This window comes from Muntiacus reevesi, chromosome 1 (genome assembly GCF_963930625.1).
Source record: "Muntiacus reevesi chromosome 1, mMunRee1.1, whole genome shotgun sequence".
Lineage (NCBI taxonomy): Eukaryota > Metazoa > Chordata > Mammalia > Artiodactyla > Cervidae > Muntiacus > Muntiacus reevesi.
Genome location: NC_089249.1, coordinates 25,741,652 through 25,755,680, shown reverse-complemented (window position 1 = coordinate 25,755,680; position 14,029 = coordinate 25,741,652). Strand labels below are relative to the sequence as shown.

General features: G+C 36.7%; 2 protein-coding genes across 2 annotated transcripts in view; one reads left to right on the top strand and one right to left on the bottom strand.

Moving 5' to 3' along the window:
* The window catches only part of FAR2 (fatty acyl-CoA reductase 2), a 171,637-nt gene extending 167,532 nt beyond the window's left edge, over window positions 1-4,105 (top strand). The window contains exons 11-12 of the mRNA XM_065921720.1: window positions 2,390-2,517; window positions 3,408-4,105. Coding sequence (XP_065777792.1) covers window positions 2,390-2,517; window positions 3,408-3,570 — 291 coding nt within the window. The 3' untranslated portion in view covers window positions 3,571-4,105. The remainder of the gene's footprint in view (window positions 1-2,389; window positions 2,518-3,407) is intronic.
* Window positions 4,106-10,545: 6,440 nt separating this feature from the next.
* Window positions 10,546-14,029, bottom strand: part of ERGIC2 (ERGIC and golgi 2) — a 40,798-nt gene continuing 37,314 nt past the window's right edge. Inside the window, exons 13-14 of the mRNA XM_065939902.1 lie at window positions 11,750-11,832; window positions 10,546-11,588 (exon numbers count right to left, since the gene is read on the bottom strand). Coding sequence (XP_065795974.1) covers window positions 11,526-11,588; window positions 11,750-11,832 — 146 coding nt within the window. The 3' untranslated portion in view covers window positions 10,546-11,525. The remainder of the gene's footprint in view (window positions 11,589-11,749; window positions 11,833-14,029) is intronic.

Here is a 14,029-nt window from a genome sequence, read left to right as displayed (position 1 = left end):
GGTGCTAGGCCAAGGGGACAACAACAAAATTTAATAATGGAAAGAAAAACATGTAATTTGTCTTGGTTCCTAATGTATTATTCTCTCTTAAAAAATAATTCTCCTTTACTTGAAATTAAATTAGGTTTCACCAGACTAATACCAGTTCCTTAAAATTTCTAAGACGTCCTAAAAGCCAAATATTTGTGCTTGATCAATGTTTATATCTGATAGAGTGCCTGATGAACTATGGACAGAGGTTCATGACATTGTACAGGAGACAAGGATCAAGACCATCCCCAAGAAAAAGAAAAGCAAACTGGCTGTCTGAGGAGGCTTTACAAATAGCTGTGAAAAGAAGAGTAGCAAAAAGCAAAGGAGAAAAGGAAAGATATACCCATTTGAATGCAGAGTTCCAAAGAATAGCCAGGAGAGATAAGAAAGCCTTCCTCAGCGATCAATGCAAAGAAATAGAGGAAAACAACAGAATGAGAAAGACTAGAGATCTCTTCAAGAAAATTAGAGATACCAAGGGAACATTTCATGAAAAGATGGGCTCAATAAAGGACAGAAATGGAAAGAACCTAACCGAAGCAGAAGATATTAAGAAGAGGTGGCAAAAATACACAGAAGAACTATAGAAAAGATCTTCAAGACCCAGATAATCACGATGGTGTGATCACTCACCTAGAACCAGATATCCTGGAATGTGAAGTCAAGTAGGCCTTAGGAAGCATCACTATGAACAAAGCTAGTGGAGATGATGGAACTCCAGTTGAGCTATTTAAAATCCTAAAAGATGATGCTGTGAAAGTGTTGCACTCAATATGCCAAATATGCAAATTTGGAAAACTCAGCAGTGGCCACAGGACTAGAAAATGTCAGTTTTCATTCCAATCCCAAAGAAAGACAATGCCAAAGAATGCTCAAACTACCACACAATTGCTCTCATTGCACACGCTAGCAGAGTAATGCTCAAAATTCTCCAAGCCAGGCTTCAGCAATATATCAACCATGAACTTCCAGATGTTCAAGCTGGTTTTAGAAAAGTCAGAGGAACCAGAGGTCAAATTGCCAACATTTGCTGGATCATCGAAAAAGCAAGGCAGCTCCAGAGAAACATCTATTTCTGCTTTATTGACTATGCCAAAGCCTTTGACTGTGTGGATAACAATAAACTGTGGAAAATTCTTCAAAAGATGGGAATACCAGACCACCTGACCTGCCTCTTGAGAAATCTGTATGCAGGTCAGGAAGCAACAGTTAGAATTGGACAACAGACTGGTCCCAAATAGGAAAATGAGTACATCAAGGTTTCATACTGTCACCCTGCTTATTTAACTTTATGTGGAGTACATGATGAGAAACGCTGGGCTGGATGAAGCACAAGCTGGAATCTAGATTGCCGGGAGAAATATCAATAACCTCAGATATGCAGATGACACCACCCTTATGGCAGAAAGTGAAGAAGAACTAAAGAGCCTCTTGATGAAAGTGAAAGAAGAGAGTGAAAAAGTTGGCTTAAAGCTCAACATTCAGAAAACTAAGATCATGGCATCTGGTCCCATCACTTCATGGCAAATAGATGGGAAACAGTGCAAATAGTGGCTGACTTTATTTTTGGGGGCCCCAAAATCACTGCAGATGGTGATTGCAGTCATGAAATTAAAAGATGCTTACTCCTTGGAAGGAAAGTTGTTACCCACCTAGATAGCATATTAAAAAGCAGAGACATTACTTTGTCAGCAAAGGTCCATCTAGTCAAGGCTATGGTTTTTTCAGTAGTCATGTGTGGTTGTGAGAGTTGGACTACAAAGCAAGCTGAGTGCTGAAGAATTGATGCTTTTGAACTGTGGTGTTGGAGAAGACTCTTGAGAGTCCCTTGGACTGCAAGGAGATCCAACCAGTCCATCCTAAAGGAGATCAGTCCTGGGTGTTCATTGGAAGGACTGATGTTGAAGCTGAAAGTCCAGTATTTTGGCCACCTGATGCGAAGAGCTGACTCATTTGAAAAGACTCTGATGTTGGGAAAGATTGAAGGCAAGAGGAGAAGGAGACGACAAAGGATGAGATGGTTAGATGGCATCACCAACTCAATGGACATGAGTGTGGGTAAACTCCAGGAGTTGGTGATGGACAGGGAGGCGGGGAATGCTGTGGTTCATGTGGTCACAAAGAGTCCGACACAACTGAGCAACTGAACTGAACTGAATGTTTAAATACTTCTATGTGCATGGTAATCCATATTATCACTGCCTTTAAAATAACAGCTCAAATAATCTCATTTGGAGGGGTATCACATAAATCTTTCAAACCGAATGTCACTCATTTACATAAAGGAAACTTCATCAAATGTGCAAAGTGATCATCCAGCAATTCTGACAATCCATAATCTCTTCTTGCCTTTCAGGTATTCAACTTTGATATACGTCAGTTGAACTGGTTAGAATACATTGAAAATTATGTTTTAGGAGTTAAGAAGTACTTATTGAAAGAGGATATGGCTGGGATCCCAGAAGCAAAGCAACACTTAAAAAGGTAAGTATAACAGTTAACATTTATTGAGTACTTAGCATGTGTAGCTCATTTTATACCAGGCATGAAATTTGAGCAGAACAGTTAATATTTTTCCAGCCTTTATACTATCTATCCTATCATACACTGTTTATTTAGACTTCACCACACTTCTCTGAGGCAGGTAGTATTTTTGTTATCCTATTTCCATCAAAGAACTATTTAGGTTCAAAGAAGGGAAGTGGGCAAGCTGCACATGGTAAGCGGAAGAGCCAGATTTGTATCTAAGTTTGTTTCTTCTACCATATCCTGTCATAATGTGATATAAAGAATACCCAACAGCCAGGAAACCTGATGATGCTATTTAACATGGGCGAATCAATTAACTGTTCTTCAGTAGCATTGAGTGCCTGAAATTTTTTTCAATAATTAATCCCTAAGGAACATAGAATTATAGCAGTCTTGCATAATTCTGGTAGAAGCAAAGGGTTTTTAAAGCAGAGATGATCAGGATGGGAAAAGTTGATTGCAAACAGACAGGGACCTTGAAAAGTAAGGTGAGACTTTAGAATTTACCCTCTAGTGAACAAGAATCAGTGATTTGTGATATACAGTACCATGATCAAAGTGTATTTAAGAAAGCTTATATTAGCCATGTTTATAAGACAGGTTAAAGCAGAGAGATATGAGAAAGGGAAACTAGTCAGGGGAATATTGTAGAAATATGATTACTCAGAAGGAAAGTGGTAGAAATGAAAGAGATATCAAAATCAAAAGGCTATCAGATAGTGCCACATGCCTGAGGACACTTAATTATTTGCTGGTCATAGCCAGGAAAAGATACATTTATTTTTAGGTAATATAGTTGGGTATTTGGTACTCTGTTGACTTTGGTTATATATGTCTGTTTTCAGGCTCCGAAATATTCACTACCTCTTTAATACTGCTCTCTTCCTCATCGTCTGGCGTCTTCTCATTGCAAGATCTCAGGTGGCTCGGAATGTGTGGTTCTTCATCGTGAGCTTCTGTTACAAATTTCTCTCCTACTTTAGGGCATCTAGCACACTCAAGGTCTAAGAACATTTGGCAATCTCCCTTTGTCTGGAACCTCTCAGATACCTCTAAAACAGCAACTGTGGTTCTCAAGATTAGGTGACAAATATGCCCGTTACTACCTGTCAAATGTGCTGTCATGTATTCATCCTTATTTCTTAACTATACATTTTCATTTCATTTCAGTGAGAGAAGAAAAGTCATATCCTAGCCAATTATCATACAAATTTTAGGGAAAAATTGTTTCCAGATTGTTTCTTAACACTATTCTGTGCTCTTGAATATAAAACACCAAAGGACACCCATCTTCCCTTTTTTAGCTTTGTTCTCCTTGAGAGGACTGTCAACTCAGTAAACATGGGAGGACACATGGCAGAAGCTGAGATATGCTAAAGAAGGGCAATTGTCACTGGAACCATTTAGTATAGTGTACTTAGTATAAAGGCTGAAAATCAAGATAAATAGACAAAGACCTCAACATTGTCATAAATGCTGTAAGAGAAACAATTCTCCATGGAGGTTTCTGCTTTCTTTTTTTGCTATACTATGGAGTCCTATTTTCCTTAACTATACCCACATCTGAAACCTGAAGAGAACCAAGAGGTGTAAATAATGTGTATGGAGAGTGAGGGCTCAAGCATATTTTCATTATGGCTGATTATTATGCTTTTAAGTAAAAATTGGTTCTTGTAATTTGAATTTGACAACTATTATTTCTAAATCTTTTGAATCATCAATTTTCCTGATTACCTCCTCTTAAGAGTTTTCTTCTTGTTCATTAAAGTGGCCAAATCCCTGATATTTAAGCTTATATGGCCCAGGCCTTTGATTAGTGACTAATGTTAGAGGAAAGCCTAGGCTAAAATCACATAAAAACCCATTTTCCTGATCCTTGCACTGAGAAGAGCAAAATTGTAAATAAAAATTTAAATGCTAGTCATGTTTTCTGTGGGGAAGTTCACTCTTCCACCAGAACTTGGTAGTATCTTGATCACTCCAGCTGCAGAATGTTACCTGTACAATGTTCAGCAGAAGAGGACAGACTTCATTAAGTGACTCGAAGTTCAGAGAACAGGTGTTGTTTTAAAAACATTTTATGAATAATGCAAATGAATTAGTAAAAATCTGTTCTCAAATTCCTATATTAATAATATAACTGTTATCCCAACTTTCATCATATTTGAGAAATGAGTGCATTTTAGATTGCAGCACTTCATGTTAAAAGCATGGGATACAATTAAGATAACAGTACCTGGGGCCTAAGCAACTAAAAATAATCATAACTACTGGAAAACTATATGAGCATAAAACATTCAATGGTGGTTATACATATGCTCACTTCCTGGGATAATTGGTTAATACTCAGAAAGGCACATCCAGGTGGTAGAAGTGTACTAGAACTGTGAGGGCAACTTCTAGCCCAGTATTATTGGAAATTTTTCTGAACCCCATAAAGTGCACTTGGGGTCAGCACAGGGAGGCTCTTCTGGGCAATGTCTTTCTCAATCTCATCTAAGTTATGCCATCTACTTTCCAGGGCAGAAAACCCAGCTCTGAAAGAAAGTACCTGGTTATCTTCAGTTTGAGATTTCTGTGTAATATGTTTGAGTTGATTAAGATAAAAACTATAGATGATAAAAATGAAATCAAGATATATATAACTCAATGAAATTGGACAAAATAGTTCTAAGAATTTACTATCTTTTGGTTATTATGTTTCACCAGTTCAATAAATTCCACTGATCATTCAGTTTTGACTTGATTAAATGAAAATTTGAATTAAAGACTGATTTCCTCTCTTCTAGTGTTGTATCTTTAACTGTTGACTACTGCAGTAGATCTTCTCCCTCATTTTAGGAAAATAAAAAGAAACTACCAGATGAATATGAATTAGCACATGCCCATAATGCTTTGTTTTTTCAGACACCGTTAATAGGGTACAGAGCAGGATGAGCACAGCCCTTACCGGTAGCCATTGCTGTGCCTCATTACCGCTGCACCGTTACTAGGCAACAGGTCTTGCTCAGCCATTGGTCAGTGCCTCAGTGGGCCCCGCCCATAAGCCGCAATCTGTCAGTGAGCAACCATTAGTTGTCCTGCACAGTTTTTGGTCAGTGCCACAGTTGGCACGCCCCACACATAACTGTCAAGGAGGGACCTTTAGGGAAGTGATTCAGCCAAGGGTCAGTGGTGTGGTGGTCATCAGGTGGAAAGGCAGATTCAGGCCTTCTCCTGGAGGCCCTCCTGCTCATCCGGCCTTGGGCCAGCGAGTGAACTGGAGGACCCAGGGAACAGACTGGGAACTATGTCCTGCGGGGCTCCAGAGCCCTCACTAAGGCCCTCCACTAGCCTTGGCCCAGAGCTTGAGGAGCAGTGACCCTCTCCCCCATCCCTGTCTCTGCTACCAAATAGCACAGCCACCTGCCTTGGCTGCAGTCTGTGAGACCTGGTCTCCCCTTACTTTTTGGGCAGCCTGAGGAGACCGAGGGCAAGGTGGGTTGGGTGCATGGCAGAGATGACAGCTTGGCAGGGTTTGGGGACCGGGCCCTGAGGGAGCTACCAACTGAGATCTGCCTCCTCTTAGCCAGGACCAGGACCTTGGAGGATACAAGTTGTGCCTTGGACCTTGCCCTTTCTTGTCAGGACAGAGAATAACTTTGGTTTTGGTAGAGATTTACAGGAATATTGTTCTCTGATCATGACCTGACCTCAAGAACAAAGTATCTGATGCCAAGAAGTTTGCAACAACTAACCACGCCCCTCCCTCACCTTTTGCTTTTAAAGGGGCTTGTTGAAAGCTTTCACTAACTGGGTTTTTTAAGGCATGAGCCACCCATCTCCTAGTATGAATCTGTAATAAACCTTTCTCTGTTCCAAACTGTTTTAGAATTGACAGACCTCACTGTTTGTCAGGCACATGGACTTGCAATTTGGTAACACATGCTGAAGAATGTTCTACCTGTGGTATTAGAGAAATGACACAAAGTTCTCTTGTGATGATTAAGCTGTAAAAGTAGGTATCTGCATGAAAGAAAACCCCTGGCTACTTTATATCAAGACCAATTAACAATAATTTGAGTGCCTAATATATACAATCTAATAAGAACTTTCTATTTTTGATGGAGAAGGGGACAGTAAGTGCAAAGAAAAGGTTACTTTTAAAATGCTTTGGTAATCCCTATATTCTGCACCCACAAGATATTACAGTAACAAACGTTACAGAATTGAAAACAGTCAACACGAGGCAATTAATTCTAGAAAAAAGTTGAGGCAGATTGGCACACAAATCAGAAAAACAGTTCTCACAATTTTATATTAACCTAACATCTCCACCTAGTATAAAATTTAACTCATTTAAATTTTTAGCTCATTTAAATAACTGATTTAGAATCTCAAGGTAAAATTGACTTGAGAAGGGACTAACAGTCAAATAGTGTGTTATCTCATAGTGAACATTAACAATTAAATTAGGTCAGCCTAAATTTCTTGGATTGTAGAGATCAAATCAGTCAATCCTAAAGGAAAACAGTCCTGAATATTCATTGGAAGGACTGATGCTAAAGCTGAAGTTCCAATACTTTGGCTACCTGATGTGAAGAACTGACTCCTTAGAAAAGACTCTGATGCTGGGAAAGACTGAATACACAAGAAGGGGACGACAGAGGATGAGATGGTTGGATGACCTCACTGACTCAATGGATACAAGTCTGAGCAAGTTCTGGGAGTTGGTGATGGACAGGAAAGCCTGGTGTGCTGCAGTCCACGGGGTTGCAAAGAGTCGGACACAACTGAGTGAATAAACTGAACTGAAAGTTTCTAAAAATATCAATGTTTCAAAGTTCACAAGAATCACATACCAATTTCCACATAACTTTTCCCCTGTACATTTTCTCTGCAAATCTAAAAAATTATGTTTGGGAACCATATACATATATGAAAAAATGCTCACTATCTAGATTACCTTTTAAAAATAAAACAAATTGCTAGAATTGCCGATTTTAAGATATAACTGACTTGAGATACAGGAATGCCCTGTGAGGTGCAGATACAATTATGACAATGGATACTTAACTGAAATTGAATGTTAACAGCTAGAAAGAACTCTCTGATATAAAATAGATTAATATTTTAGATGTATCCCTACTTTATTTGAAACATCAGTTCCAAGCTGGAATTGTAAACAGGTTGGAAAGATGTGGAGTTGGGTCAATTTCATCAATTCTAGAAAAATATCTTTAATCAAAGGTGAGTACAAGAAATCACCCAATTAATTTGTATAGTTGCTTGAAAGCAGAAGAGAATTTACAAAATATTTACTACATAATTATATGCCATGTTGTTGAAGGTCCGCTTTAGTATGTAGTATGTACCTTACATCAACGTATACCACACTTCCTCCTTCTGGGCTTTACATTAAAATTATTACACAAATAGCATAAATGAATTTGGAAGAATTGTTAATGTCTTTTGATAAATACAACTTGCAGTCGCTGAAACAAAACCATTAAATGTTTTGCTGATTATAATGTTTACAGGTGTATAAATTGGAGTCAACTCTATTCCTCACTCACTCGTAACAGGAAAAATATAGAATAAATGCCATATGATACAGCAACTTAGCTCCACTGAGGCAAAAGGAAAGATATTGAATGATAATGATTGCTGTAGTTTTCCTAGGAGGAAAGGCAGCTTAGATATGAGGAACTAAGGCTTATTTGGGGGTACATGATCGTAAAAGGACAAAAAAGTTATTGTACAATTTATTTTATTGAGTCCAGATCTTTAGGATTGAGACGCTGAATGAGTCTTTTCTGTTTCTGTTAAAACAATTTTTAAAACTACAAGAAAAAAAAAAAAAAAATCCAAGGCATTTTGTTTCCTACTCTTAAAATAATGCTGATTTAGTCACTAAAATATCCCAAAAGGGGTGGGAGGAATTACCATAAATAAATAGTACCTGGATATTACTCCACCATTCACACCATAAGGCAGTGAACAAGCAGTGATCTACTTGGATAGTGCTGACAGAGGGTGCCTCATGTTGGCGTAAAGGTTTGCTAGACCTCCAAACAGACAGGGAAGAGCTTACGTACTAGGTTAAAGGCCTGATGAGATTATAAAGATCCTAAAGCTCAGGTTAAGTAATTTAAAAAATATACACATCTCAAACTTAAGTTTAAAGGTTTTAAATTGTGAAACAAAGAAGCTGCATGTAAATTTAATTTTTGGTACCTGAATTACTAACCTAAGACACAAAAAGACAATGTACAACATCTGTCTTTATACCATGAAAAAAATTAGATCTTAGTCATTCCTTTATGAATTCCAAAGCTTGTATTAAAGATTATAAACTTTGTCATTAGTAAAGTTTTATTACAAAAATTCAGTGCTTTATATCAAAATGTATATGAGAAAAGCATAATATTAATCATCTAACTCAAGAATTAGAAATGTGTAATTCTGAGTTAAGCTTTTCCCAAGAGGTAGTCTGAAGTGTGCAAATACTGCAGCAGAGAATTATTCATCTTTTTCATTTAAACATTTCATCTCTTTTTATAGGCTAATGTATGCAAACACAGATGAAAAAGGAACCTCATTTCACATAATTCCAGATCTCAATATTAAAATATTTAGGATGGAATATATACACATAGCTACTACGAATGCCCTAATAAAGTAAAGAACTGAGTAATAAACTGGGGTATCCTACTGGAGGCTTCCCCAGGTACATGCCAACAGAGAGATAGGCCAGTACAGTGTTCTCTGCCATGGAAAAGAAACACTTGATGAGGTCAAAAACCACTACTAAATCCTAATACACAAGTGTATTTCATCACCCATCATACAAAGGGCTGGTCAGAATCTTACTTTGATTGCCCAAAATCTGACCCTGACTACTCCAGGAGTTTCAGGTGAAAACCTTTCATAACTTTTAAAGTGGAAATCAATGGCAAAGTAGGATTTTGCTTCAAAGAAATTCTTTTTATACTCAGTTTTAATGGGACAGATTAATACCATTACAATTTTAATATGGTATTTGGAAAACAGAACGGTAACAATTAAAAATCATATATAAGTACCAAAATAATTTTTAAAATCCTTCTTAAAGATACTCAACTGTTATAATCTTAATTGAAAGAAAACAGCTCTAAATCAATAGTTTTTCCTATTAAAATAACCCTGAAACTTAATCAAATCTTCTGACAAGCAGATTCACAGAACCAATATTCAGTCTAAAATAGCTAAAATTCTAATTAAAAATTCCTTTTCCTAGTCTACCTTCATTGGAAATAACATCTGAAGAAATCAGAAATTTCTAAATAATGAGAAGGCCATTTATTATTTGGAATTTTCTGAATTCAAAACTCTTTCAAAGCATAAACTTGTCACTTATATTAGTCAGTTAACTTAATGGCTCTTAGTCATATTAACTGTATATTTTAAACAATGATGCTTATTATTTGCAAAATAGCATTCTTATATAAGCTTTACTATAAAGTAGTTTTATCAGTATTTCTTCTTCTTTCCATTATCTGCCCCAACTGCTTTCAACAGGACATTTTTTTCCTTTTACCTTTTAACAGAAAGGAATTAACTTGTGATGTCCTATTCTCTAAAAACCATTTACAATCTTGTCTTTTAGTCTTGGTCTTGTTACTTACCTGGAATTTTTGTTTCCCCATTTCCCTAAAAGACTTAAACCACGAGGAATTGGTTGATGAAGATTCTTCTACTGTCATTATTAAGCATTACAAAAGGAAAAATGATGTTGGCACACATATTTCAAATTTAGGTTTTAACAGCACCTGAGTGATATACCCTTCTTTTTTAAATCTTTTATAGTCTAGAAATTTAAAATTAATCCTTAAATAGTAAGAAATCTAGACCAACACAATCTAATACAGAATCAGTCACATTCAGGACACTCTGAATGCAGATAGTTCTTTCATAATACAGTTTTACAGTTAAAATGTTTAATATGATAAACATTTAATCATATTGTTTAATATGACACTGTTTAATATGATAATCTCTCAGATCTGACATTGTCTTGTCTTACTTAAATATTTGCCTCATACTTCTATTTTAAAGTTACCCTGTTGCCCACTATCACAACACATAAAAAATGCTACTTTTCCTCAATATTTTACAAACTGATAATTTTCATCATTAGCAGTGGATCCCCCCCTGTTTCCAAACTCTAACAAGAATAGGGATCAGATTAGGAAACTTAGCATCTTTTTTAAACATGTGCTTGCTTCTCCCTGCATATGTGCCCACTATACAATTTGTGAATGATACCTCTGTTACATATTACAGCATCTGCCCCTCTAAGCATTTACCTTAGTCTTTCACGACCTTGCCTTGAACAATCAGAAATGTCAATAGCCAGAGTTTAAAGAAAAGCGATTACCATCCTAAGACCCAAAACTGGATAAATGGTCTTGTCATTATGGCTTAACAGTAATATGGCTATAACATAGGGACCCCGCCTCTTACTTTATTAACAATGTGACCTGCCCACACTTTTTAAAATCTAGACTAGTTTTCCATATGTTTTACATATTTTATTCTGACATCATATCTTTAAAAAAAACAAAGAGATGAAAACATTTGCACTTATCAATGCCATTTTCTTTAGATGTGGTTTGACTTCTTCCTTCAGGTTCTTTGTCATCAAGAAGCAAGGTCTGATTTCAATACTGCCCATCTGCTATGAAAATATCAGAAGGGGTCATGTTCAAAGCAATACTCCAGTTGGGCTTGTTCACTGATTAGATTAGCTGCATAATTTCTTCTAGAACATTTGTAACAGACATGAAACATATAGGATTTCAGTTTGGATTTCTTTCCCCCCTAGGTCTGATTTCTGCTTCTCATTCATATTTTCTTTTCTTTGTATATATTGCACAATATTTTATTATTAAAAAAGGTTTTATGTCTCAGGCAAAAAGTTCTTCTCCTTTACTTGGGAGGTGTTAATGTGTATTATTTTCTAAAAGAGGTACGTGGTTGTCCGTGTGGCCATCTTCAAAGGGAACCTAGGGAGGAACAAAAAGACCAAACTTTGAGTTTTATTTCTTACACTATTTCCTCTAAACATAATGCTTTATTTTGGTCAATTTCTTTCAGGCACCAAGAGCTAATATTTAGATTTAACAATAATACTATGACTTAGGATGAACATCACTGTATCACTTACAGAATTGACAGGTTTGTAGACTCCAAGTCTGAAACGACAGTAAATTATTTCAACTATAAATTTGCCAATTCCATGTAACATGCCTGTAACAAAAAAATGTTTGTTTTTAATTAAATTATGTTTTTAATGAAATTTCTTCCTACGTTATTTACTTCCTAAATTTGTGAGTCAGATTAAAAAACTCAACTAATTACAATGGAACAGGTTAAGGAAGGAAACAGTTTGCTTTACTGACATCCACAGTTAAAAATAGGTTAGCATAAAAAAGGAACTATTTAGGTTGGTACAAAAGTAACTGCAGTTTCAGACTGAATTTTAAATCATTATAACCAGGCTCAAACCCATCTTTTTTTAATCAAAATAGGAATAATTACAACCAACACATTGTTGCCAATGAGAAATAAGTTTGCTTATTTCTGTAGCATAAAAATCTGTGCTTCGGGATTCAATGAAGTCTTGGAAAGTATCTTCTGCCTCCTGCTGGTTTTGGAAGCATTTTCCCTGTAAGAAGTGATTAAGATGCTTGAAGAAGCTGTTGTAGAGAATTGGGCCCTTTTTGTTGACCAGTGTCAGCTGGAGGTGCTGTAGCTTTCGGTGCTTCTCATTGATTTGCTGAGCATATTTCTCAGATGTAATGATTTCGCCTACAGAGGATTAGATGGGCGGCAGACCACCAAACAGTGACCATGCCCCCTTTTCTGGTGCAAGTTTAGCTTTGGGAAATGCTTTGGAGCTTCTGAGTTGGTCATCTCTGGATGTCACATACAGCCCACTTTTTGTTGCACATCACAATCCGATTGAGAAATGGCTTGTCGTTGCACAGAAAAAAAAGACACTTCAAAATGAATTTTTTGATTTTCAGTCAGCTCATAGGCAGCCACTTAAATCAAGCTTTTTCACCTTTCCAAATCGGTTCAAATGCCAAATGACCAGAGAATGGTTGACGTTGAGTTCCTCTGCAACTTCTGTAGTTCTAAGAGGATCAGCTTCAATGATGGCTCTCAATTGAAGTTGTCAACTTCCAATGGCCGGCCACTACACTCCTCATCTTCAAGGCTCTTGTCTCCTTTGCAAAACTTCTTGAAGTATCACTGCACTGTATGTTCATTAGCAGTTTCTGGGCCAAGTGCACTGTTGATGTTGCAAGTTGTCTTGGCTGCTTTACAACCCATTTTGAACTCAAGAAAATCGCTTAAATTTGCTTTTTGTCTAACATCATTTCCATAGTCTAAAATATATATAAAATAAACAGCAAGTAATAAGTCACTAGCCAAAAACATAAAGCAAGAAATGCACATTAAAATGATGTATACATAAGTATATTTAGAATGTATTCTAATATCAAATGGTACATTTCAACAATGCAAAAACCTCAGCTACTTTTGCACCAATCTTATATTTCCTTTATCCTTTCTATTTTATTTTTCTTTATATATTTAACACTGAAATTTTCACAATTACAATTCTGCAAAAGGGAATGGCTACCCATTCCAGTATTTCTGCCTGGAGAATTCCATGGACAGAGGAGCCTGGCAGGCTACAGTCCATGGGGTCTCAAAGAGTCGGACATGACTGAGTGACTAACACTTTAACTTTCACAATATAGCACTTCTTTTTCTTTCAAGTTATCTTTGAGAAGATCCCATAACCTTAAAGCAAAATGATTAGAACTCATAAAATATTAACTAAAATTTGGCTGCACATATTTCATAGTGCAACGTATCATAAAATATAATTTTATATTCTGTACTGCTAAAAATACCTTAATTGAAAAAGAAAATTTATGTTCAAACTATCTACTGTTTCCAGGCATTTTCTCATCTAATCCTACAACACACTTGCAAGTTAGATATTATTATTCCCATTTTTATAGAGAGAAAATTTTAGAAAATGTAGGTGACTGACACAGGGCTACCACCATGTAAATGACACAACCTGGGTTCAATTCTAGGCTCTCTCTAGCACACTGTGTGTGTAGTCCCTTCAGCTGTGCCTGACTCTTTGCGACCCTATGTGCTATAGCCCACCAAGCTCCTCTGTTCAAGGGAGTCTCCAGGCAAGAATAATGGAGTAAGTTGCCATTTCCTCCTTGACGTGATCTTCCTGACCCAGGGAACATACCCACATCTCTCTCGTCTCCTGCCTTGGCAGGCAGGTTCTTTACCTCTAGTGCCACCTGGGAAGCCCAACCACACTAAGTAATCTCCCTTAAGTCACTGAATGCAGTGAACTTAAGTTTAACACTTAATCAACACAATCTTTGACGTTTGAAATTAAATC